Source organism: Agelaius tricolor, unplaced genomic scaffold (genome assembly GCF_023055355.1).
Source record: "Agelaius tricolor isolate 1412-34295 unplaced genomic scaffold, bAgeTri1.0.p SCAF_25, whole genome shotgun sequence".
In the NCBI taxonomy this organism is placed as follows: Eukaryota; Metazoa; Chordata; class Aves; order Passeriformes; family Icteridae; genus Agelaius; species Agelaius tricolor.
Genome location: NW_027269285.1, coordinates 4,314,478 through 4,340,708, shown reverse-complemented (window position 1 = coordinate 4,340,708; position 26,231 = coordinate 4,314,478). Strand labels below are relative to the sequence as shown.

At 47.3% G+C, this 26,231-nt stretch overlaps 2 protein-coding genes across 4 annotated transcripts in view; both read right to left on the bottom strand.

The window, feature by feature from the left end:
* Positions 1–18,757, bottom strand: part of FAM222B (family with sequence similarity 222 member B) — a 36,372-nt gene extending 17,615 nt beyond the window's left edge. Inside the window, exon 1 of one of the 3 annotated variants that reach the window (XM_071447628.1) lies at positions 18,650–18,757. Coding sequence is in view for 1 of the 3 variants with exons in the window: in XM_071447627.1 (XP_071303728.1) it covers positions 7,496–7,502 (7 nt within the window). In the remaining 2 variants the exon portion in view is untranslated. Of the gene's footprint in view, positions 1–7,495; positions 7,670–18,649 lie in introns of those variants that run through there. The other 2 variants (XM_071447626.1, XM_071447627.1) reach the window with 2 other exon arrangements.
* A 1,049-nt stretch (positions 18,758–19,806) lies between these two features.
* Positions 19,807–25,000, bottom strand: ERAL1 (Era like 12S mitochondrial rRNA chaperone 1). The gene is made up of 11 exons (XM_071447708.1): positions 24,841–25,000; positions 24,490–24,663; positions 24,258–24,385; positions 24,106–24,183; positions 23,925–23,971; positions 23,487–23,548; positions 22,974–23,086; positions 22,185–22,559; positions 21,627–21,776; positions 21,293–21,373; positions 19,807–21,067 (listed from the first exon to the last, which is right to left on the bottom strand). The coding sequence occupies exons 1-11, from the start codon at positions 24,926–24,928 to the stop codon at positions 20,945–20,947; spliced, it is 1,419 nt and encodes a 472-aa protein (XP_071303809.1). The 5' UTR covers positions 24,929–25,000; the 3' UTR covers positions 19,807–20,944.
* Positions 25,001–26,231: the final 1,231 nt, after the last annotated feature.

Sequence of the window (26,231 nt, the reverse complement as noted above, 5' to 3'; positions counted from 1 at the left end):
CTCACCAGAGGTTCCTGACATAATTTTGGATGAAGCATTTAATCACCTGATGCCACGGTCACTCCTTATTTAAAGGACAGCAGTGAGTGACAGTTTTCTACCACTGAAGACTGTGAAGCAAATGAAACTGCAAAGCATTTAACACCACCTTGACTTCTCACATCAGACTGACAAGGTCAGAGTCTGGACAGTCTCCTGAGGACAAAAAATGGACACAGATCACCTTTCCCTGTCCTGAGCACCACTTGCTCACCCCTGCTCCTCTCCATCTTCACAGCCCAGAACAGAACTTCATAGATCAAGAAAGCTGCAACGAAGAACCAGTGACATCAATTCCCTTTCATGACCCAAATCAGTGGCTTACTTTACTTTGCTCAAAGCCCTCACCTCTTTTTAAGAGTATTTTTAGATTTAACTCTGTATTCTGCAACGTGGCAGGAGCTGACAGACAACAGAGGAGTAAAGTAGGTCTTGCCAGGTGTTGCAGGCCACTTCTAAGGTGAAGGAAAGATGTAGAAAAGACAAGTCGGAACAATTGTAGGGCCTGGCCAAAGCTTCAAATGAGAATTTCTGGCTGTGCTTGAAACACAAATACTAGTGGTCAGTTGTGAGACAGATGAGATACTACTTTTACCATGGGAACATATGCAAGAAATAGGAAAATCGACCTGCCTGAAGTCAAAAGCAATTTGAATAACTTTGTATCTGCCTCCTCTCAATTTTCACTACACTAAAGCGCTCTGACCTTTAATTAACTTTCTCCTTTTATATGGTAACTTCCACCTTCAATTTTTTCATGCTGGACTGGTGGGAAATGGGGATGAAGACACAGCCTGGAATGTATTTTATGGGTGTATATGGCTCCATGGATATTTGGGGAGGGAGCAAAGATGCTCCAGTTGAACCACAGCAGTTAAGAGCACAGGCCAGCACTGTCATCAAAATAACTTGCCCTGGATATCAGGCTTACATTTTTATTTTCAAAATGCAAAACAGACTCCCTACCCTCCGCTGCAACATTCACAAAAGATCTCATTTTCCTCAACAAGATACTGTCAGGCACAAACAAATATTCCTTCCTCCAAAGCACCCATTACCCTCAGGGCAAACTAAACCCAACTTCTTCCTACATGCTTGAGCAGCATCTCCCAACATCACAGCAGCTCTGAAATACAGAACAAGACTTACAGACACGAGCCTGCCTGTTCTCATGTGAACATGAGGGAAAATTAGGATTAGTTGAGATGACTTCCATCCAAAGGAAACCCAGAACAGCCCAGCCTCTACCGAACTACAGGATGCTGCTCACACATACCCCAGTGGAGGTACCACGCATTCCCACCAACAGACATTCTCCATCCTTTATGCAACTTCCTTCTGCCTTCAAGTGATAAGAAACCAAAATACACACTGACCCCTTTCCCATAGGGGGCAGCCTGCAGTTATAACCTCAACATCCTCAGCAGGAACAGGGTTATGTGCAGCTTTCCTACGTGTTCCCTATGTGGGAGAAGCACAAGGCCATAATTCTGGGCTTTCCTTCACCACACAGGACATGCAAGAAATGTCACTTCCTCATGCCACTCTTGGGCAGAATTCCTCCCTCTTGGCTTTCTTGCTTTCCCAGACTTGAAAAGGAAGTTTTTCTTAGGTACAGCAAACAGCTGCTTAGGCAAAGGGGAAAGGAAACATGAAATAGTTCCCTCTCCTGTGGCTGCTTCACAAAGATCACCAGTTTCATTATCTCTTCTCACTCCACACTTACTCTGTAAAAGCCCTGAATTAAGGACTTAATCATGACTTACAGAAATCCTTGTGGCTGCACATGACAGAAGGAAGACAGTTTTTCCTTCTAAAATATTGTTAGAAGTTACAGATTACGACAGTTCCTGGGTAGGAAAGCAGCTATCTTTCCCTGTTTATTCCAAGCTGATTATTAAAAAAAAAAAAAAAAAATCAGAGCTAACTTTGAACAAATTTTACCTCTATTCAACAGACAAACAACAGAGCAGACATTTGTTAGCTATTGAAAAATATGTTTTGAGTCCTGTTTTAAAAATAGATCCACTTGAAAATGAGAAATATTTGCAAATAAGATGATGCAGAATGCATTATACTTCATAACAAAAGAAAAACTGAACTTGCATATAAAGGAATAAAAATAGGAAATGACTCACTTTTGGACCAGGTGTGCTGGTGGTGTGTGAACATGGGCTCACAGGGAGGATGGATTTTGGCTTGCATTGGTCATGCATGTGAACCATTCTGACCTGTACAATCATACTGACAGTTTGGTTTAGTATTTCTCCCTCTGGACACTGAATTATGGTCCCACACGTGGTGAAATTTTAACAGCCCATTTACAAAACCAGCAGTGAAAAATACATTTTTAAGATCCAAAACTGGAGATCTCTGTCTGATTATGCACAGCAACAGAGCTTCCTGCTGGACCACAAACACATCAGCTCTTGGATACACATCTTATCATTTGTAAGGGCAAGATAAGGCCTCCTTCTGTAGTTGGAGATACGGTGCAGCCAGCTGCAAAGATGAAAAGCATTTTAAGAACCTCGAACAGAAGCTGCAACACATGTACAAAACACCCACCAGCAGAAAACAGAAGCCATCAGGTGAATACCAAAGAGCTGGACCAGACACTTGGGGTGGTGTTTTCCTGTCAACCTTCACAACGAGGTGCTGGTGTCCTGCTGGCTTGTCCTGACACAGACCTAATGTCCTTATCAATCTCCCAGGAAACTCAAAGGCCACCTCGTAACAACTCCATAGAAGAAAGGACAGGAAATAAATTACTGGTGAGCTACTGTAAAAAGTCTCTGCTATTCTCACTGCTTTCCTGAGAAGCATGAAAAACGGCCACTTGCACAGCTGGCAGTTCAAAACAGCCACAGGGAAAGCAACATGAATGTGCAAGGTGCCTTCAAAGCCTCTGCACACCACAACACCAGAGGTTTTTTGTCTGAGGACCTGATAAAACATTTCAGCACAATCTCACCTGACTCCTTCAGCAGCTGCCAACACACCAGCTTTACCTGAAGTTTATATTCATTAAATGTTTCTTTTTTCACAGAAAGTTTTACAGACTATAGGATGTTTTTGTTTACTTTTGTGCATCTTTCCTCCTCTGCACTTGCCTTTTCCTTAAAAAAAGAAAAACCCAACACGCAACACACAAAGAGGAATAAATAAATTGTTCAAGCAGGACACAGAGGGAGCTGAAACTGTACCACAGGCAGGGAGATCCCTTGGCATGGCAAACACAATGTGGCTGTGTGGGAGAAGAGAACAATGCTGCTGCAGCCTGCACCTCAACAGCAGACAGAGCACAAAGCTGAGCTCCTGGTAACCCATCTCCAACAGCCCTGACCTCCACTGTGCAGCTCCCACTAAAAGTATCCCCAGGTTTTAATTTCCAATTTGTCTTTCCAGCCACGGAATTGCTTCAGTCAACAAATTCAAAAAGGTAAATTTTTCTACCTCCAATTAACTGCATTAGTAGTGTTTATAACTACGTGATTGATAAATGCTCTACAGAAGCTGTAATTAATGTATTTTTTCCTTGGAACACACACCGAACCCCTTGGCGCTCAGACACTTAATGAAAAGCAATTTATCAACTTGCTTTGAACAGCTGAATCTGACTCCTTAATGCAGAGAAGTAGCACACTTTGCTTTGAGCACCACCACTCCGAGACAGGAGCGAGCACCGCGCCATTCCAAATGCCATCAGACACCGCTGGGATTTGGATCGGGATGACAGCGACCAGAGCTCTCATCTCCCTGGCTGTGATTCGGTCTGGCTTAACTGGGATCCTTTCCTCCTGGGACGCAGTGGAGCAGGAGATTTGTGCAGATGTGATTTTTGCAGGATGGGGGATCGGGAGCGCCTCTTGAGGACAAAGTTCCGAATTCTCCCATGCCTGGCACGCGCGCGCCGGGAAGCAGCAGCAGCAGCAGCAGCTCCGAGTATTTCAGCCTGGACATGTGTTCAGCTGCTCACAAAGCAGACAAAAATAAAGTGCTTACAGAGTGTTTGAATGCTAATTTTTCTCAAATTGAGCCTTGCTTTGTATAGTTGACATATGCAAAAAAAAAAAAAAAAAAAAAAAGAGGGGAAAAAGAAGCATTTAGGGGGAAAAGTTTGGCATCATGGAATATTTTATGTTGGTATTAACCACTGGAGGGGATTAACCAGCCTTCAAAGCCTAAAATCATCTAAACTCTCATTTCTGAGAGTATAGGCTAGAGATTTCCAGTACAGGAACTGGTCTGTGCTCCATGTGGCAGACTGAATGTAAGGATTACATATTTCCATTGCACATGTAAGCCTGTTTCCCATTCCTGCAGGGTCCTGCTCTCTTCCATTTGTCTTTTGATGCAGATAAAAGCTAATGCAGATTGCAACTGCTGATACAGAGAAAGGCACAAGACACAGCGAGCCTTTGGACTAAGGAAAAAAGGGACTCAGGTCCAGACTGCTCGAGCACGTCAAGAGATTGTCTTTGAAACTATAAAACTAGAAATGAAAGCACTGCGTTTTTATTTGATTTGATCAAAGAGACTAGAAAGGAGGGGGGAAAAAAAATCACATCTTATAGATGCAGGGTAGCATTTAACTACTTCACACACGATACGGGACCAGCTGATCTCATACAGATATGAATTTGGAGGAAAAACAAAGAGGTAAAGTCACTCCAGCTCTGCAGACACTGCCTGCACAGATCACTGCTCCAGGCTCTGCAAAGAGCAACAGGAACCTGTTTCAAAGCCAGAGAGCCACTGGAAGCACATACCCAGCCCTCGCCACGGGCACAGGCTTCCAGTCTCCAGCGAAGAGCAGAGGAGTGAGCTCCTGTCAAATCACAGAAAACAGACTCTGAATGTAACAGCTACTTGAATAAATCACTGATGACTCCCTGTTCCAGTGCTCTGACTGTGGGACAGCAGCACACCATGGCAATCTTCCCACGGAGGGCTTTGGACTGCAAGCTGCAAAGGGACGAGACCGAAATTCTTGAAGGGAGCATCTGCTCCAGCATGTGCTTGGCACCAGGAGAACGAGGCTCTGCACAAGTACAAATGGCACTACAGGTAGCAGCTCTGCAAATCCCAAATTGCAGCATGGAAAAAACAGATACCTATTGCTGCCACATTCCCTAAGAGAACAGATTTTAAGTATCTGCTCATGGAAATTTCTAACTGCAGAAGGGGAAGCATTTAGATTGCCTCTGGGCTGAAACCATCTAGGTCTTTGCCTTTCACTAAAAATTAAGCAGAAGTCATTTTAACGAGGCAGGCAGACAACAGTCTTGCACAGGAGATCAAAAAGCTCTCCAGATGTTTATTTTAAATGAAATTCAGAAGCCAGTATAAACCAGATTTTAAACACTGAATAATCCTTACCATAATTTGCATGAGAAAAACAGGCAAAAGGTTCCATCCTACTGCTCTGAAACTCTCCAGGAACATGCAGGGTTGGATTTTGCTCCTAGATTCTTCAGATAAGAATCTGAAATATGAACAACTCCACACTGCAATCTGATGACTGTTAGGAATGTTTTTCCCCTGTGCTGTACACTTGGATGCTCAACACATACACACAGGGGCACCCCATGTGAAGGAAGTCTCTGACCTTCCTCATCAAGACTGTGCAAAATTATGGATTGAAAAGTATCTAAAAATGTCAGTCCTAAATCTTAAACTTCTTCTCCTCTTGCTACTTTCACTGAATGCCTCCTGATTGTGCAAAAGCAGAATATTCAGGCGTCAATCTAAGTAGTTTGGGTGTTACGCTGACAATGTCTCTGGAGAGGGGAAGAGAAGAGAGGACAGATTTCCAATAGCTCAGACACTTCCCTGGAAGCAAAAGCTGCTACACAGAAAGGAGATAAATAAAGAGGGAAAGTAACACGCCAGGGAACTTTCACCAAGGTCATGTCAGGATGCTGAACCTCCCCATCTGCAGGGGAAGATTGAGATGCCTGCTCCACCACACATATCCACTCCCCTGTTGGCAACAACAGCCCTCATTAAACCAAACCGGTTCTAACCATGAAAGAAAGGACATTGGGAAGATGATATTAGCTAACAAATGCAAAAGGAAAACCCAACAGAGGCAGTTCTGGATGGGTGCCTTCTGCAGCAAAATACAGCCCCCATGGCAGGTGCAGAGAGCCCCTGCACGACCTGGGAATGGGCAACTTGGGCAAAAGGATGGACAGCTCTGCTCTGATCAATGCTATCAGCTCCTGGCTTACAGCACAGAGGAGATTCCATACCCATTCATTCAGCAGAACAGGGATCCCATCAGGAACAGGAGCTTTTAGGACTTTGCTGCTGCACAGGGTGACCTACAGGTTGCAGCTCCTCCTTGCTTTGCAATCAGGGCTGTGGACATGAGGCAGAACCCTACCAAGAAACAACAGCCCTACCCCCCAAACATTGTATCAGTTACTGCTGTGCCCTTAATAAGAGTGTTTCTTGCTCGTTTCAGCAATCTGAAAGACACGCTGGGCAAAATTTCAAGCTATGACAAAGTGATCTTATCACTTCTGTGCTGTTCTCGCTACACAAGCCCCTGATTCAGCAGCACGTAATAAAAATCTTCATTTGCATGAAAAGCACTCTCTGATCACAAAGTCTTCTGTTCGACAGCCCTCTTCCCATCCACAGTGTAAAGATGCAAGCACCACTGTCGTTTTGCCTGTGACTGAGGTGGAATATTTTATTTATGTTTTATTTGGAGAGGCTCTCAATGCTTTAATGCCATCTTTTCCTAAAAAAAAAAACCAACCCAGTATTTTTGAATAAAACAAAAGCTGCACACACCCCAACTATGCAAGTACTGCGAAGTTCACTCAGTATGCTCACACCTGTATCTTTAATAACCGTGTCATGTAAAGGACATTTCATATCAGCACGAGGTGACCATGAGCAGTTGTAAATTGCCTTTTGTATTCAACAAGTCCAGCCTTTTCCAGTTTGCCTTTAGAGTGTTCGGTGTCATGACACACAGCACTCAGAGGATGTATTTCAAAGGAAAGGAAGGTGTAGCCATGCAAAGAACAATGCACTGCCCGCAACAAGATTAATTGCTGTCATGGGAAACCAATAAAACCAGTATCTTGTTATCTTTCTTTACAAAGGGACTGTTAAAGCTTAACTATATTAGGAAACTTTTTCCTTTGGACTAAACCATGAGCCTAATGTATGTGGGCATCCCACATGCCAGCATATGCCATTAATTGGCTCTCGCCTGACGCCGCAGGAGAAAGTCCAACGTTCCAGAGGCAGCGTGGAGCTTTCCCACAACCAGCCTGTGCCCTCTCCTGACTACAGCTCTCTCACCAAGGCCAGCCCCAGCTCCCTGTCCCGTGCCAGGTGACACCAGCTCCTGTTCCCACCTGTTAACCGTGTCCCATGTACGCACCCCAACATTACACCCGGCTCCGAGCGAACTCAGCCAAAGCAGAAATACCTTTCATCACGTCAGCAGTGCGGTCCCCATTTAGAAACGCTTTTCTTTCACGTTAATCCAGTGCCAAAACGTGGTGGTGTGGGCTGTGCTGATCCAGAAACGGTGCTAAGGATGCTGCTGCCTCCTGTCTATCACCGCACGCCTCATCTCGCGCATGGCCAGGCAGTGACGGCCCTGCGACAACAGGCACTTTAAATTGGGCAGCTCAGCAGCACATGTACACTGAATTTTTGAACAAGCTATTCTAAGCTGCTTTGCTAGCAATTTCTGGCCTGTGCAGTTTGAAAGCGCACGGTTCTGGCCCTCACAAAGAGCAGACCTGTAAATGACATCTTGAGGATTAAGCTGATTGAGATGCAATTTGCCTAGCAACCATTCATTAAGCAGAGTTCAGAAACAGGCCAGCAATCTATTCCACCTCCTTATCTGAGCAGTAAACAGATAACAGTCTCTACTGTGTCCTCTATGCTCCAGTTCAGACACATTGTAAACAGATTTTTCAGAAGTTTAAACTCCTACGGTAAATCTCCGAGAACAATCCTGCTCTCCAAACACGAGGGATTTGGCTTTACCAAGTGTCTTACAAGCGAGAAACAGCTCTGCAAGGAGGGTAATGCAAATCAAATTGTGAATGCATTTGCAGTTCCTGTGCCTCCAATATTTTCTCACATCAAGCACTAAGAGCCCATCACAGTCGTTAAAAAAAAAAAAAAGTTTGAAAAAAATCTTAATCACACAAGCATTTGGCATTGCTATTCTGATCACTGAAAAAAACTCAATAAAAATCTTATTCCCTTCCTTCATCTTCTGCAAGGAATCGATAGACACTTCCAAAGTCTTTGATAAAGGCTCCCCCTCTGCAGAGAAGAAAACAAAAGTCACGTCCTCCCTCCCATTAAGCATTTTTTCCTCATAAAATAAGCAAGACAACGCAAACGTCATCAGTGGAAATCAAACCAGCTATTTCAGCTCGAAAATTTCAGCTGAAAAGATTAAGTGAAATCATGATTTTGCATAATTGTTTCCATGCAAGAAACATCTGATAATATCCCATTCTGCTCCAAAATTAAACAACAAAGATTAGCACAGATGTATTTAAGACTATATACCTGAATGGTTTGCCTTTGGTGTACAGTTCTTCTGGGAAATCACTGTGACATACAGCATGCTATTACAATTAAATATGCAAGAAAGAAGAATTAAACTGACTATGAATAATTAATACCCTACAATACTACTTCATAAGGGAAAGTCTGGCTGAATATTCCCGCAGATAAGATGTACCCAAACACAAGGCACAGCAGAGCTGGCAGCTTTACTTTTATGATGGGGTTTAAAACACCAAGTAACTTTATGGCTGCTACTCAATTCCAGAGAAGGTGCCAGCCACCCAAGCCTTCTCCTGCTGGATTCCCATCCAGCTTCAGAAAAATGGGATAAATGCAACTGTTGCAATAGTTGCAGCACCGCTCATCTATGTCCCCGAGGTAAAAGGCTTCCCAAACACTTTCCATTAAAAGGTATAAAGCAATTATCTGGCATCCCAGCAGGGACAATAAAGCAAATATGATGCAACAATTACTTGGGTGATAAGATCAGGCTAAGGTTGAGAGAAAAAACAATTAAAAAGGGTTGCAAGAGCTAAGGAATGCAGCTTACTTTCCCAGAATCTCTCTTAAGGGCAAAGATACCATCAGCTCCAAGAGTCGACCTTCCTGTTTTGAGTTTACTGTTCTGGAGGCTGCAGAACATCAACTGCAGCAAAGCTGAAAATGGCAATTAAAAATATGCTTTTTTTTTTGCACAACATCACCCCTAAATTGCATAGATTAGTATTTACTGAAGTCCCTGAAAAATTGACACCCAACTGTTGGCAGTTCCCATCAGCCTCCGGTCGGGTCAGCACAGTGAAAATTGACACAAATACATTTGCTGCACATTTTGAGCTGGAAATGCCCAGTTCCTCTCAGTTTATCCATGCATGGCACACCCAACACCCCTTCTGGAGAGAGAGATTTGAAATCCAAACAACATTTGTGATCACTGAGGTGGAACGTGGCACTGCTACTGGACCTGCTGAAGGGGACAGCATCCCTCTGCTCCTAGCCCCAAACTGCTCCAGGAGGGTCTTGTTCCTGCAGGATCCAACACCCCAAAGCAAACATGAGCTGAGGGTCTTTCTGAGCACAGGCAAAGCCATGTTCAAAGTATGCTGGCTTAATATTAATTTTCTATTAAAAATTAATAGGATTAAATGAAGCTTGCAAGCCTATGGGCACCAAGGCAGTTATTCTGCTGACGCACTGGTTGCCCAGAGGAGCAGGATGTGAGGGATGGGCTGTAGAGCTCCTGCAGGATCCAGGTGGCTCCTGGAGGGAACTGGGGGCTCTTCCCCACACTCCCAGAGGGACCCTGTGTTCCATGAGTGCTGTGTCACCCTGTTCTGCCCAGACACTGGTGGGGAAGACGAAACCCTGATGAGATCCTGGTGAAAACCCTGGTGTCTTCCCACCTGAGATCAGCCCTCTTTGGGCATTGCCTCCAATCCTCACCCATGTGCCCCTTTCCCACTTCCCAGAATGAATTCCATTGCCAACAAGAACCCTGCAAATAACTGGAGTTTACGTAAGCTTAACCTTCAGTCCCTATTAATGTTAACGGAATGGGAAAAAATTAACCATGGGTGCAAGCAAAAAGACCATATCTGCATTTCTAATTATACAGCAAAACACACCACGTGGCAATATTTCCAAGCACCTTGCTGGGAATAAAATAGCCAATGGACTGAGGCTTCCATTTGGAGTGGTGGATGCAAGAGCAACCAGCATTGAGGCTGTCAGAGTTAAGGGATGAGGACACGAGAATTAAGGGAAATGAAGTGACATATGTGAACGATGATAACAGAAAATGTTAATAATTAGAAAAACAGTCACCTTAAAAATTTAAAATTTTATGATCTCTCCTACTTTTTAATGGCTTAGCCTACTTTTTCCAACCTAATTTGCATGATCAAAATAGGCCTCCTGCCAGGAAGCATTAAAATGGCAGCCCCCCATCGAGACAAAACTCCCTTCACCATACGAGACTGAAGGACTAATAACTATTCCTAAAAACATTTTAAATCCATTAACGTTGTTTAGCAAACACTTATTTAGAATTAGTGCCGCTATCAGAATTTGATTGTGCTCTACTAAAGTGTTTTATAAAAGCCTTTGAGGGAGGAGCAGGTCCCTCCCAAACACCTGGGCCATCTCCAAAAAGCTGAGCACCCTCACACTCTTACACACTTTCCATTCCAAAACCCCAAAGCATTCTCCAAGATCAACCAGACAATTCCCAACAGCTCTGCAGAGTGCCAGGCTGGGCAGCTGGAAGAACCTCCAAGATGCACAGAGCAGCCAGACCAGAGCACACCATCCCCACCAATCTCTACACTCAGCAATTAATTAATATGCACCAAAAAAAAACCAACAAAAAAACAAAAAAAACCCAAAAAAAACTAGGTTACAAAAATATGAACCTCAATATTACTGATGTACTAGAGATTTGGATTCTAGTAGAAATACACGGTGGTTTATACAAATTTGTCCGAGCTATGCGTTATCCTTTCAGTGCCATCTGCACAAAACCAGAGTTTTATCTGAGCATTGGATACTAAAATAAATCATTTTCTCCATATCTATGATCTTGTTGGAGACAGACGCCACAAACCTGAGAGCTGGCTAGTGCAGGCTTGTCTAGTCACAAATAAAATTACATCCACATCAATATGATTTATTTTTAATAAAAAAAAATAAGGCAAACCAGGCTCTTCATATTGAAACAGGCTCAGCCAGCACCCTCCATGCCCACAGAAGATATCATGTACAGCGTGAAATTGTCAGAATAAAACTGGGATTTGCACTGTCATTTCCCCTAGTATGAAACACCACTACCAAGAGACACATTTTAATTGCCACATGTAATGAAAAGTACCTGCTCATTCTCCACTTGCTGTATTTATTGCTATTTAAATTCAGGACTACAAGTCTTGGCAAGATATTTTCTGGTGACTTCAGTTTTTTAGAGTGTCCATGCCCCAGCAGATTTTCAAGAGTGAATTTGGCTCTCCAATGCAACACTTGTGGCCCATCTCTATCCATGCATGAATGAGGTTCTTGGGCTGCACTTCTCCAAGCATCTCGTCCTGAGTGTCCCCTGTGAGCAGGGAGCTCGCAGTAATTAGCACAATCTGATACTGGAAACTCAACTAATTCTAACATTGATCCCTCAGGACAGCACAGCCCATGATTTGAGAAACGTTTGTCCCAAAAGACCCTTTGTTTCTACCTTTCAAAGTCACCAAAGGCTGGTAAATAAATTATATTCTCCAAAAGCTTTGCAAATTCCTCTCCCCTGGCTGGATACATTCTCCAACCAGCAGCCACAGCTAAAGGTTTATACAGGATCACTGAAAGCACCAAACCTGTTTTATTTTCTTATACAGAGCAACTTCTAACATCTGCAGTCACTGCTGTGAGATTGCAAAGGATTTTATTTGCCAAGCCAAGCTGTTGAAAGGACAGATTATAAAAAATAAACACTAACCATTTTTAGATCTAACTTTCCCCCACAGACTGCGTTTTATGCCCTTTCACTGGAAATGTTACATCAGAATAAAATCAGATTTAATTGGCTCTTAAATAACTGAACAGCCACTTTAATTTTATTTCAATAGCAATAATTCATAAATCAAGCAGCTGAAATCCTAGCACGAGTGACAAGTAAATAGAGCAGAACACAGTGAAGGAGAGCACGAACACCACATGGTGAAAGGCGATTTTTTCTCAAACTTCACATGTCACCATTTTATGGACATCACAAAGGTGCCACCACATAAATACTCTGATCTCAAACCTGTCAGTTCATCAGCAGTAACTGCTTAACAAAGACCAGTGGATGATGATCCTTGCCCAACTGGAACTGCTAGGCTGGGATTTTAGCCATGGATGCAATTTCCCTCGTGCACACTAGATGGAAGTATGGAAAAATCTTAATTCTTTCCTGTCTCAAATTCAAGTGGTTGAGATGTTATGTTGGACTATCACATTCTGAGAAGAATTTCTTTTTGTTCTTCATCAGCAACTTCACTCATTGATAAACTCTAAGTAAAAAGATGTCCTGAAATATTAAACTAAGCACTGTTGAAAATTAATAGTAAACATAAGAGAATATACAGCAGAAATACTAAATATACTATTCAGGCTAATTTTTAAACTACACACATTCAATTTCTAGAGTATCTGAATAATAATCACTAATGAGATCCTTCAGAGACAATGAAGTTACATTTTTTAAACCTTCAGGTTATTGTAAGAAACACCACTTTGTCAATGAATAGAAACAGGGAATAGAAAAGTTATAAAAGGATTCATAAATGCTGCTGCAGTTTTGACTGGAAAAAAACCCCAACAGATTTGTAGAATATAGTGGGAGAAGTACAGGGAAATAGGGAACCTGAAGTCTTGCAGAACAAGCAGATCAGAGAGCAGCAAACCTGAATGGGATTAAATGACACACAAATCTCCTGGAAACATCTTAAAAGTGACTTGTTCCAAAACAATCCATTTCTAAATTTAAACACTAAAGAGTTCACAGACACAAAAACTAAATCAGGTAATGGTGTGACCAGGAAAAGGTGCTGGAAGAGCTCTTTTCCTCCCCTACTCTGGCTTTTTCATGTATTGATTTTCCTCCACACTCATTCACAAATGCTCAGCAGAGCTGTGAACAATTTAAAGTCAAGGGATGCACGAATTACCAGCTCCAGGAACACACCACCCATTCCAGGCAAAAGCTGAGGGCTTTGCTGTAGCTGAAGAAAATAAAAACCAACCCAGAACCAGAACACATTGATGAGCTGGAAGTGAAGGGCAAGCAAATCCCTAATTTTCCCTGTCCACAACAAAGCCAAAGCACATGACATTCCTCCAGCTTAGAAGACAACAAGTTAAGAAAACCAGTGCCAGAACAGAAGGATGAATGAAGAACAATGCTGGATAAAAGAATATAAAGTAGGCATGAAGGGCTCCCTTTTCCAGATGTTAAGAAGACAAGCTGTTTTTCATTCCAGGTTTAAAAAAAGATAAGCAGAGGAGGAAGTTTACTCCGGAGAGTGGGAGCATCTGCATAATTTTTTGAAAAAGGTTCGTACAAAGATTTCCTTCCAACAGAATTTAAACTAGATCTATACATATATACATAGATATACGTGGTATTGGCTCAAGACAGTCACCTTGCAGTATTTTTGAAAGTGTTTTCCGTGCAGCAACTGTTCCTCTACAGAGAGGAACAAAATGAGTGGCAAGGGACAGCCACAGGAAAGGGCAGGACTGTGAGACACACATCCTCCAACATGCACACTCCAAGTTTAACAACATGAAGGCAAGCAGAGGGACAGCAGGATACAGCAAAGGATATGCAGGGGCCAGGAAATGAGAAAATAATCCACAGTGTTTAGCACTGACTTATGGGATATTTTACCAACAAAAATACGCAGGAGCTGTTTGTTTTTTGGGGTTTTTTTGCATGTCTGGCTCCCACCTTATCCAGGCCAGGGAGATTGTCCCAGGATGAGGAGGGAAATTACAGAGAAACTGGATGCTAGATCACTCTGCAGAGCAGAGCACGGCGTTTCACCTATTTCCATTGCTCTCGCGTGGTTCCCAAATTAGAAACAATCAGAACCCTGCTGGAAACAATATATGGCACCTTAATTGGGTTGGCTGCACTACAGACGTCAGCAATGTATCACTTAGTAGATCATTTTCTGACTGCCTTTTTTTTTTCTTTAAAACTAAAAATAGCTGCGCTTTCATGGTTCACCTTTTCTGCATCACCTTTACTACAGACACCGTAAGAAATTAAATGTTAGCACTCCTTGCCCACTGAAGATCCTACAGGACCCACACCTGCTGCAGGCAGGGTTTGTCACCTAATTCAGCAGAATTTACTTAAAGGTTTGTCTCAGATGTGTTGCTTTCACAGAGAACCTGTTTTCTAAAGCATTTCCCCCTAGTACACCCATCAATGCATCTATTTAAAAGCCTGGAACAATTCACTTATCTCTAAATACATCAACAACCCAGTGCTCCACACATTCCAAGCACTCCAGAATCCCTGCACGGGACTTGGGAACTCACATGAAAAATCCTTCCCAGTTTTCATCCCCCAGTGTTACACCCCCACTATTCACTACCAAATCCAAGCTGCAGCCAAACTGCATTCCTGAGAAATTATTCCAAGAATGAAATATCACCATTTTCCTCATAAACCCTGGAAACTTGGACTAACCTTCACACACAGCATAAACAAGTTAAGCAATGGGAATATACATAAACCAAGAATAATTCTGAAGCACAATGGGGGAATAATTATAGCAAACACAGAGCAAATACAAAACGAGTGGGGAGGTGTGGAGAGACACCCAGACAGAATGTGCTGAAGTAAGGAAAAGGGACCTACAGGGTTCTCTGAGGTTGGATCAGCCATAAGCTACAGCTGCTGGCTTTTTAAGTGTTCATTTAAATCAAATTACTAAAAACATAGGAACCAGCAGTAGATGAACATAGAGGTCTCTGTCAGCTCCTGGTATAGGCCAAGCTATATGCCCTGCTTGGACAGTAAAATCAGCTTTTGAAAGATTACAACCCCTTGGAAAAATATCTCTGGGTAAAGTTCAGAACAACTTTTCTGGATGCCAGCCAGCAGAATGCCTGTTCAGGAGCTCTGTTCCTCAATCAGTATTTGGAAAGCTTTTATTTCTTGAAAGTAGAAAGATTAATAATGTGACAAACTCATTTTAGCATTCACAGTCAAAGTAACAATCTGTAATTAAAAGAAAAAATTGCTCCAAGATCTGTGTGGTAAAAGATTTCAACACAAGTCACCAAATACAATGGGAAAATGGGAATGTGGCATACCACACAAGGAATAAAAAATTCAATTACTCACTTCACTTCCTAGTTTGAGAACGTTTTAAATTGTTTAAACATCTCAAATGCTGAAAATTGGAAAGGGTGGGGTGATAGACTCATTTCAGATGCAGAAAATTGTGAAATTTTTACTGATCCTCAGGGGCATCTTACCCCAAAGCCAGCCTCTGAAGAGTGAGTATACTACTCCACAACAGAGTGACCTGTTACTCACCTGCTGGGTGTAGCATTTCAGTGAGCTGCATGTTCTTAAAGCAATTCTTTAAAAGTGCTGATCATCTGTTAAATAACTCAAACAAATCAGGCTGTGGCTGTGGCTGGGTGGTGTATTTAGCAACTCCATAAATCCCAGAATCCTGCAAGTCACTTCATAAATCTGTGACTCTCATCTCACTGTTGCCTCACCAAAGATGAGTGAGCCAGGAATATACAGGATATGAAAGGTTTTGGTGATGGAGGTTTTTGGGGTGAGGCCAGCCAGGGCAAAACTTTCTATTTCCTCCTCTCCCCATCTCTGTGTGCTGGCCAGTAACAAGTCACGGTCAAAAATGAACAAGAGTAAAAATGAATGGACAAACCAATGTGAAAAAGTAAAACATTGCACTGGAAGCACTGATAAAAGTTTCTATCCCACATCCAGGCATTTCAGCAAGTGCAGCACAGGACACAAGCTGAGGCTCCTGCACATTGCATGAGCTTCTGGGAAATAGAGATAGATACTTCAGTCCTTGACAAAAATCCTTACTTCTCTTGATCTGGCAACCATTCCCAGAAGCAAGCATAGATACAAAAGCTTATCTATCAGAGGACAACTTGAAACAAATACAAATAAGGCTTAAATGAAGGCAAATATCCAAGCTGCAGAGAACACAACGATTCCTTAATTTCACATTTGGAGAAAAAACAATACTATGTGGACATTCTCCAACATATTTTTAATGCTATTAACAGAAATAGCACCCCAGGCTGTGCTCAAGCTGAAAACGTGTGAAACTGTTTGCAATGTGAAGTGAAAGGGGGATCAAAAATACCATCTTATTAAATGGCATTTATTTGGTGCTAAGTGAATTATTTATTCAATTGAGAAGTTCACAAAATGACAGGGGGGTAAATGCAAGCGAGGTCACTACTTCATGTCAGTATCAAAGCTGATCCTTAACAGAATTTAAGCACCTGCTTTTTCTTTTATCTCAGCACAAAATGAGATTTCTTTCTTTTTTTTTTACACTTCAAAAGCCATGTAACACAACAGAATATATGCCAAGCATGCAAAAATAGAGCATGCCAGCATCTTTCAGCAATCAGCTTTCCCTTGTCATCCATTATGTCAGATTTATCTATTTTTGCTTAATTCTTGCTCCAGCAATACGCATCCTTCCTCTCTCCAGACTATCAGGCTGCTTGGGCTGGAATTCAATACAGCTTCTTAAAATAGTTGAGAAATATTGAAAATATTTGAAGCGATGCCTGCGAATTACAGCCAATTCATCAACTCCTCTTCCAGCTCCTGCTCGACCTGTGCTCCCCCAGACAAGGGGCAATTCTCCTTTCTTCACCTCAGAAATTCTACCCAGTGTAAATATCATTTGGAAAACAAATAGCCTTTCTTTTATGGAAGCATTTCTCCATGAAAGTTTAGATCCTGTGTTAATTGCAAACCTTACCCTCTGACTCTTACTCGCTTTTGATCCAAATATTCCTCTGCTGAAAATTAATAGTGAATGCATTTGCTTTAAGCTCGCTTTCTGTTATCACTGCTTTTCCTCTCCAAGTTTCCAGACCCTCTGGACTGGCTTTATAGGACACTAGACCCCCTAAAAGCTCTCCCTGAATCCTTCACTCTGCTGCTGGCTGCAAAACTCTGCTCTCCCCACCTCCAACACCTGTAAGACCCTTGAACAGCATCTTTCCCCACTGCTTTATGCACCCACTTAAATCAACAGATTCTAACAAGTTCAAATTCTTAAAAAGCCCTGATCAGAGATAAAGAGGCTTAAAGGAAAATGCAACTCTCATCACTCTATTCCCTCACTGCCTGTGGAGCACAGAATTTTCTCAGCCGGCTGCTGAATCAGACGAAGTTTCCACAGCGCACACACACACACACAATCACAAAGCCCCAACACGTCCAGGAGGATTTATTCCATCACAAAGTCACCACCGTTGCTCCAGCACAAATGACATCACTTAGGAACCCAACCTTATCTCCTGAGAGCTCCCAGCTCCCTCCTCTCCCGCAGCGACCGGAGCAACAAAGAACCGGGTTCGTGCAATAAGGAGGAAAAAAAGTATTGCTGCAAAAAAGTTTTCCAGAAAAACTTGTATTTTCTTGAGAATGCGACTAGGGAAAAATATAGGACTGCAGGAAGAAGTGAGCAGAACAAATTCTGGTTGAACTTATCAACCTGCATCTGTGATTTATCCTAAACTTGTACCTAGAGCTACCAGGGGAGGGTGAGAGACGTCTGTGAGCCCTCGCAGGTGTTGGTCGGGGAGGTTCACACGCTGCAGAACCAAAACCATCTCAGCACTTTGCTGCACGAGTGCACTGAGAACTGGAGTCCAGCTCTGCAGTTTTCTTCTTCTTCTTCTTCAGGCACTTGAAAATCGGTTGGTGGGGAATAAAAACGGCGGATGATTTATTGGCGATACCTGTTCCCTGCCCGTGGCAAAGATGGGCTTGGAGGTCCCTTCCAGCCCAAACCAGCCCACGAGTCTCTCGCAAAAAGACACTTTTCTTGGGAAAGAATCACACAAAGGATGTGCTCGCACTGCGACCGCAATCCCCCCTTCCCCCTGACGGCACTCCTGTCGCGATAGCTGCCGCACTATCGCGATCCGGGGCCGTGTGCGCGGTACCGGGGACAGGTAACGAGGGCGCCGGGGCTACCGGGGGCCCTGGGAGCTCCGCGCTGAGCGGGGGAAGAGCCCGACGAGGCGGGCTGGGAGCGAGTGTCGCGACAGGCGGCGTGTGTCGCGACAGGGGGCGGGTCGGCACACCGGGGCTGCCTCAGCGGCCGGGGGGAGGGGACACCCGGGAAGGACAATGGTGGTGGTGGTGGGGGGGGGGGTATGAACCGCGGCGGTCCCGCCGCGCGCTGTGAGTAGGGGGATGATGATGATGATGAGGAGGAGGTGACGGTGGGGCCGCGCCCTCGCTCCCGCCGTGTGCCGCACTTACTCTCGGTGCCCCTGCCCGGGCCTCATGGCGCCGCCGCCGCTGTGCCCGCCCGGCCCCGCCGCCGCCGCCGCCGCCCGCCCCGGCCGTGCTGGCTGCGCAGCCGCCCCCGCGCACGCGCGGCCCGCGCGCCGCCCGCCCCGCCCCGCGCACGCGCGGCCCCGCGGCCACGGGAGCGAGGGAGGGGAGGGGGGAATAGGGGGGGGCAGCGCCGCGCCGCCCCCTGCCGGTAACCGGGGGTACTGCAGAGAACAGCGGGGACATGGGGGGACACTGGGGGGACATTCGGGGTATGAGGGAGGGACATGGCGGGCACACACTGGGGGACATTGGGGGGAGACACGGCGGGGACACACTGAGGAACATGGGGGGACATTGGGGGGGACACGGCAGGGACACACTGGCGGACATGGGGAACAGAGGGATAATGTGAAGAGGACATGTGGGGAACAGGGAAGGACACAGTGAGGACATAGGGAGGACAGGGGGTCATGGCAGGGGCACAGGGAGGACATGAAGGAACATGGCACAGAGGGCACAGGGAGATGCAGGTGGGTCAGGAAGGGGACACAGAGGTGGCTCTGCCGCAGCTCCAGTGCTGCCCTCACCGAGGTCTCGACAGACACCTTCCCCCACAGCTGGGGTCAGTCCTTGGGGCAATATTTTCCCCACAGGGAAGTGAGGATTTGCACCCCTGTGATGGGCTTGCAATGGGATAATTAATTAACCTAATTCTCAAAGCTCGTTAAGGAGCTGCAGGTCAGGAAGGTGAGACACTCACCCCTTGCCATGCCAAGAGCATTTCCACTGTCCCCAGGAGTGGCTGTTGCTGTGGGCACTCGGCTCCATCCCTGGAAGCAGCCTGGGATGAAGCTCTGGGCAGCACAGGGTGACCCTGACCCCTCCCCTGACTCGGCCACACAGAGGGGACAGCTTCCCCTTGTGCCCCATCCCATGAGATCCCTCCAACCCTGCCTACCCAGCTCTTCCCCCCAAAAGGTGCAACCTTCAACAAGTCACAGCTCAGAAAACGGGATCTAAGCTCAGCTGGGAAGGAGGAATGACATGAAAGTGCCCTGGTTTGAGCTGGAATAAACCAGAGGGAAGGTGATGGCTGTGAGGTCAGGCTGCCAGTGAGGAATAAAGGAGAGAACAATCACTTGTGCTGGGACCTGATTTTATTGCAAGGGAAATACAAAAATTGGACAGCAGCATTCAAGGGACCACAGCAGCCCCTGCTCCTGGGGAACAAGAAAGGACACTCCGTGCAGGTTTCCAACCCAGTTTTCAGTTATGTCACATTCCAGATAGAATTCTTCAGCAGAAGGGTAAAACATCTCTTTCACAGTGCATCAGAGAAGAACAAGGGGCTGAGCATGTTTGGGTTCCAGACCCTTCCCAATCTCTTCCCTGCTGGGGTTTTCTTCCCTCAGGGATGTTAATTTATAACTGGATTACCTGGATTTCTGGCAGGAAGGTACCCACTGCTCCAAACACCTGACAAAGGGACAAAACAAGCCCCAAACACCAGGCCCAGCACACACATGTGGTGCCAGGTGCTCTCTGTTGCACCTGAGCTGCAGAACCTGCTGCTCTTCCCACTTTGGGGTTTTCTTTAGCTGCAACAGCTCCTGTGTTTGTATTTGTGAGCCTGGTGCAAAGAGTGAGGACTTGGAAGCAAGTGATAGAATAAACTACTTGAACTCCTAAAGAGTGGGTCCATGCTGGTTTTGCATGACAGACAAGCCAGTCAGGCATTACAGATGTTCCAGCTGCCAGCAAACCCCTAAAACCAACTCCCTGCCCCCACCAGCTTCAGCAGGGCAGGGAGAAAAGTCAACACGAGGCCATCAGCTGGGCTGGGGTGGCCTCATCCTCCTATGTGATCACGATTCAGCCTTCAGAAGGGATTACAAACATGTTCTGATAATCCTTCACTGCCAGCCTTTGTTTGCCACAAGGCAGCAGATGCTCCTGAACTCCCACGTACAAACACCTGAGAGCAAGGACATGAGACACTGCTCAAAAGAAGTGGGGGGCAGCTCTGGAAATGCAGTACCAGAATCATGGGTGCAGCTGATTCTCCAGTGTCTGTCCCCAGGCCAGATGCCACAGAAGGTCTGGAGATTTTATTTCAGTTTGGGCTGTTCCCCCAGAGAATAACATATTCCACTTCAGCCCACAGTAGTAACTCCATCATCCTCTATTTCTGGATTCAACAAAGGTGCCAGGATACCCCCAGGACTGGTTTCTCCACATGATCAGAGAGTTCAAGGGCTGTTAAAACACACCAGGTGCTCAACCCTTCACCTCCACCTTGAGCTTCAGGCGGACCTCACACAGGAAAGCGTTCATCAGGTCCTGGCCAGCCTCCTGAGCAATCCTGCTGATGACCCTTCCTCCTCTTCCAATCAACATCCTCTGTGTTAAAACCCAGAGAGAAAACATCATCAAACTCACCCAGGAGAACCGTGCAGCCACAGAAGCAATGAGGGAAATTCCAGCATTAAACCATGAGGCAACACAGCTGCCAGTACTGGGTACATGGCTCTTCCCAAAAGAGAGGGAGAGGGGAGCACAGCAACGATGGACTTGGGGAACCTCCCTTCACCCTCTCCAGCATCCCATCTTCCTTCCTTCACTCACCTTGTGAGACTCCCTTGGCACCAGGAGGCTCTGCACGATGTGGAGCTCCCCACATTCTCCTTCCTCCCACACATCTGTTACCTGCCACAGCAATGGAGCACTCAGCAATCCTGGAAAACCCTCAGGAACCCCCAGCACCCCTCCCTTGGACACACCAGCACACAAGGGTGGCCCCTTCACACACAGAAAGGGTCTTAGCACACCTGAGGTGCAAGTCCTGAGTCACCCCACAGGGCCTGGCAGATCCCAGAGATCCAAACAAAGATTCTCATCACACAGCCCGAAATTCCCAATAAAACAGCTCATGGCTGGGTCTGCCTGGGCACATTCCCACCTGAGTCACTCCATAAGGCACTTCCAGGGGCAGGTACTCCAGGAGCTTCTCCCTGATGATGTTATCACAGATCTCTTGAGGTGACTGGCTGGTCAGGACGTCGCTGTGGAATTCCCAAGGGCCTGGCTTGGCTTGCATCAGGAGGTACCTCTGTGGGCACAGCACACCAGTGTCACCCACACAGTGCCACCACCCCTGTGCTCCTCCTGCAGGGAGGGCACTGCTGCTGGCCTGGCACCAGGGCAGTGGTTTGGTGTTTTGGGCAGGGACAGGAGAAAGGGAAGCTCTGACACCCCTCCCTAGGGCTGTGTGTCACACAGAAGCCCTGGAGCTGCGAGACAGCTGTGGGTGGATTCCTTGTTGTTCCAAGCTGCTGTTTGGAGAGCCCCAGGTGAGAGATTTGCACAGAAAACTCTGCAGGTGCAGCAGGGACACATCCCACATTGACACATGACACTTTTCCCCCACCCAGGCCAGGAACAGAAGCTGAGGCTCTGTATGAAGTGCTGGGCTCCCACCCCAGTCCCCAGGTGTGACACGAGTTCAGACTGGAGTTACCTTGAGTGTATCCACCTCCTCCCCACGCAGAGCTGCCAGCATGAAGATCTCCTGGAAGTGTGGCCAGCCTTTCATATCCTTTAGATCCTTGGCTCCATGGTGCTCCAGCCCTTCCCCTGTGCCAGCACCCCCAACATCACTGCTCTTGTCCAAACCAGAGCCTTCCTGGGCCTGATTCTTTTCCTGCCCAAAAGGAGACCCTGGGACTTTGCTTTCAGGTGGAGAAGCCTGAGTGGGATGAAGGGGAAGCTTTACTGAAGAACGAGAATCCTGTTTAGGTGAAGATTTCACTTCCAGTTTCCTTCCATTTACAATTCCCTCTGTCAGGTCAGTTGCTATTTCCAGCAGGAGAAACTTCTTCTTTAGTACATCCACCTGAAGGCAGAGAGAGAGAGGTGTCAGGATTTATCCTAAATGAGGTGGGCAGCTGGGCCCTGCATCTGAAGGAGCCAGAGGAAAGCAGCCAGGGAAGCAGCAGCTACAGGACAGGGCAGTTTTGTGACCAGAGGCCAAAACTGGCACAGTTTTGTGCCAGCAGTGCCAGCACAGTTTGCCCAAGCAGTGAGAACCTGTCAGCTCTGCTGAGATTTCCCTGGCTCACCTGGCTCCTCTTCCCAGATGGATTTAAACCCCAGAGAGCAGCACAAATTCAGGGATGATTCTGCTATTAATGGGTACACACACCCCTCAATATTCTGGAGCAGAGGGGGGAACCTGTGTCCTTTAACACCCAAAAACCCATCAGTGCTGAGGCCAGGTGGTGCCTGAAGAAGAACAAGCAGGATTTACCTTGTTCAGGACCAGCACACTGGGGATGTGGGAGAACTGAGACAGGCACCTGAGCACCTCCTTGCTCAGAGAGTTCCTTGTCCAGTGATCTGACACATCCACCAGAACCAGGACTGCCAGGAAAGAGGGAGGGAAACAGGATGAATCTACATTTTCCAGAATGTTCACTTGCAGCTTTACAGTCTATCGTCACACCCCTCTTCAGGAGAGGCACAAAAAGAAGGATTTTATTGAAAACACTAAAAAATGCAGCTTAGCCATGTCACCCTAATGACTTCACATGTGCTAAATCTCAACATCCAAGCCCAATTATTAACCCAAAGTGCCTCCCCTTGGCACCAGGCAGCTCTTATCCCCTCCTTAGGTCAATATTCCAGATCTTTTCTCTGTCCTTCCTTCCTTGTTCATACTCCCTGGGCAGCCTGTGCTGCCAGCAAACACCCAGATACCACAGCTGGGAACTTGTGTGGCAGGAAAGGATTTGCTTTGATGCAAAAAGAGTCAAAAACCCACCTAAATCTGCATGTTTCATGCTGTCCCATGGGTCTGTCAGCATGGCTTCATCTAAATTATGCCTGAAACACAAATACAAATGAATAATAATTGTATGTAATAATTATAATGAATATAATTCATTATAATTGTGTTCCTCCCTCTCAAACTAGAAGGAAACCAGTGTTTTCCCTCATTCCAGCTGCCACAAAGTTGCTTTAGGGATTGTAACATCCCTTGTCATGTGCAGATACACAGAACCACGCACAAAAAGGTTCAAGGGACAGGCTCTGTGTGCTACTGAAATTGCAACAAAAAAATTATTGGAAAGCAAAATAAGGCTAAAACATGCATTCAGCTCACTCCTATTTTACAGACTTTGCACACTGAAAATCACATTCCTGTATTATTACTCTTGCTAGGCAGTACACACCCCCCTCCCCACCTCAGTGGTGGTACCTTTTGGCTTTTAAGGGATTTGTGAGGCCAGGTGTGTCTAGAATGATCTAGGAAAAGGAAAAGCAAAGGTTTCAACTTTACCAGCAGTGAGAGCTCAGGGGAAAACCCCGTATTTGTGCAATGAGAAGTGATCCCAGGGGACACAGATGAGCAAATGCTGCCCTTGGGCTCCAGGACTCACCAGCTGTGTGTCCTCCTGTGTGATGACACCCCGGGCCTTGCAGCGGGTGGTGTGCACCTTCTTGGAGACTGGGAAAACCTGCAGGAAATTAATTAAGCACCTTACACAGCCAAAAAAACCAGGAAACAGCCTGATCTGCCCCCCAGCTTCACCTTCCTTCCCAGGAGCTGGTTGCAGAGCGTGGATTTCCCGGCGTTGGGAGCGCCGATGATGGCGATCCTCAGCACCTTGGGCTGCGGGGGCTGGTCGGGCCGATTCTCCAGGAGGCGTTTCTGCTCCTCTGCCGGGGAAAAGAGGAGTTTGGATGGTGCCAAACCCTCGGGGGGTCAGGACAGCCCTGGGGCGGGGTGGCAGCTGCCACCACTCACCTTTGTCACCACTCACCTTTGTCGGTGGCCACGGGCGGCGGGTGCTGGCCCACAGCGGCAGGAGGGGCCTCAGCAGGGATGCCCAGGAGGCTGCCCAGGGCCGAGCTGCTCCCATTCCAGCGGCTGGGAACGCTCAGGATCCTCCCCAGCACCGAGCTGCTCCCGTTCCAGCGGCTCCCCGGGAGGCGAGCTGGAAGAAAACATCGAATATATCAAAAATGTCCCTAAAACACACCAAGCTCGCGTGGGCTTCCCCCTCCCCACGCAGCGCTCACCCCACCACCAGGCCTCTCGGCCGGCCCCGGCGCCCCGCCCGCCACGTCCCGCATCCAGCCGCCCCCAGAGCTCCCCCGCGGCCCCAGCGCACCCGCTCGCGGCCAGAGCGGCCCCGCCGCGGCGGCACCAGCGGCCCGAAGCGCGGCCCGGGCGGCGGCCGCGGCCATGGGAGCCGCCATGTTGGGGCGCCGCGGGGCACGCCGGGAAGGCGAGCGGTGCCCGCTGCCATTGGCGAACGGCGCGGGGACACAGAGAGCGCGAGAGCGGGGCCAGAGCGCCGCCGGGCCGCGGGGAATTGTGGGATGGAAACGGCCGAGAGCCGGCGGGGCGGGGCCGCGGGAGCGCCCCCTGCCGGCGGCACCGCGGGGTGCAGGGGGCGGCACCGCGGGGTCACAGCGCGCCCGGGGTCACCGGGGTCACCAGCGCCCCCACTGTGCCCTCAGTATCACCAGCGCCTCCCCAGTGTCACCGGTGTCACCGCTGTCACCAATGCCCTCCCAGTGTCACCACTGCTCCCGGTGTCACCAGTGCCCCCGGTGTCACCGGTGTCACCAATGCCCCCACAGTGTCAGTGTCCCCCCAGTGTCACCAATGCCCCCACAGTGTCACCAGCACTCCCCATGTCACTGGTGTCACCAGTGCCCCACCAGTGTCCCTCCAGTGCCCTCCCAGTGTCACCAGAGGCCCCCCAGTATCACCAGTGTCACCAGCGCTTTCGGCGTCACCGGGGTCACCAGCACCTCCACTGAGCCCTCAGTGCCCCCTCAGTGTCACCAGAGCTCCCAGTGTCACCAGTGTCACTAGTGCCCCCCCAGTGTCACCAGTATCACCAGTGTCCCCCCAGTGTCCCCAGTGCCCAGTTCCACCAGGCCCAGAGCCCCCGGACGATATGGTGAGGAAGGAGAGTGGAGTCACGGTTCTGTAACTCTCTTTATTGTCCTGTGCCCGTCCCCAGGGCTCCATCACTGTGTCCTTGCTGTGCCATCCCGTGCCATTCCCATCCCGTGCCATTCCCATCCCGTGCCATTCCCATTCCCATCCCATCCCGTGCCATTCCCGTGCCATTCCCGTGCCATCCCGTGCGGTGCCGCGTGTCCGGCCGTCAGCAGAACCGTTACCATTACTAAACTCAGTAATGGTAACGGTTTCCCCGCCGGCCGTGGGTGCCCAGCTGTGTCCGGATTCTCTCCCTCCCAGCCCGGGATGTCCCCCCCAGCCCGTGTCACTCATCCCCGGTGTCCCGGGCGTGTCCCGGTGGTGGCAGTGGCGGGAGGAGGTCGGTGCAGCCCGGGGAGTACATCATCTATACTGTAGTGTCTCATAGCCAACTTACAGTATACGATGATATCCTGCCCGGGACAGCGCGGGGAGCAGAGCAGAGCCTGCAGGGACAGACAGCGTGGTCAGGGAGCACAGCCCGTTGTCACCCCGGTGTCACCTTCACCCATCCCTGTCCCCCGGTCCTGTCCCCTCCTGTCCCAG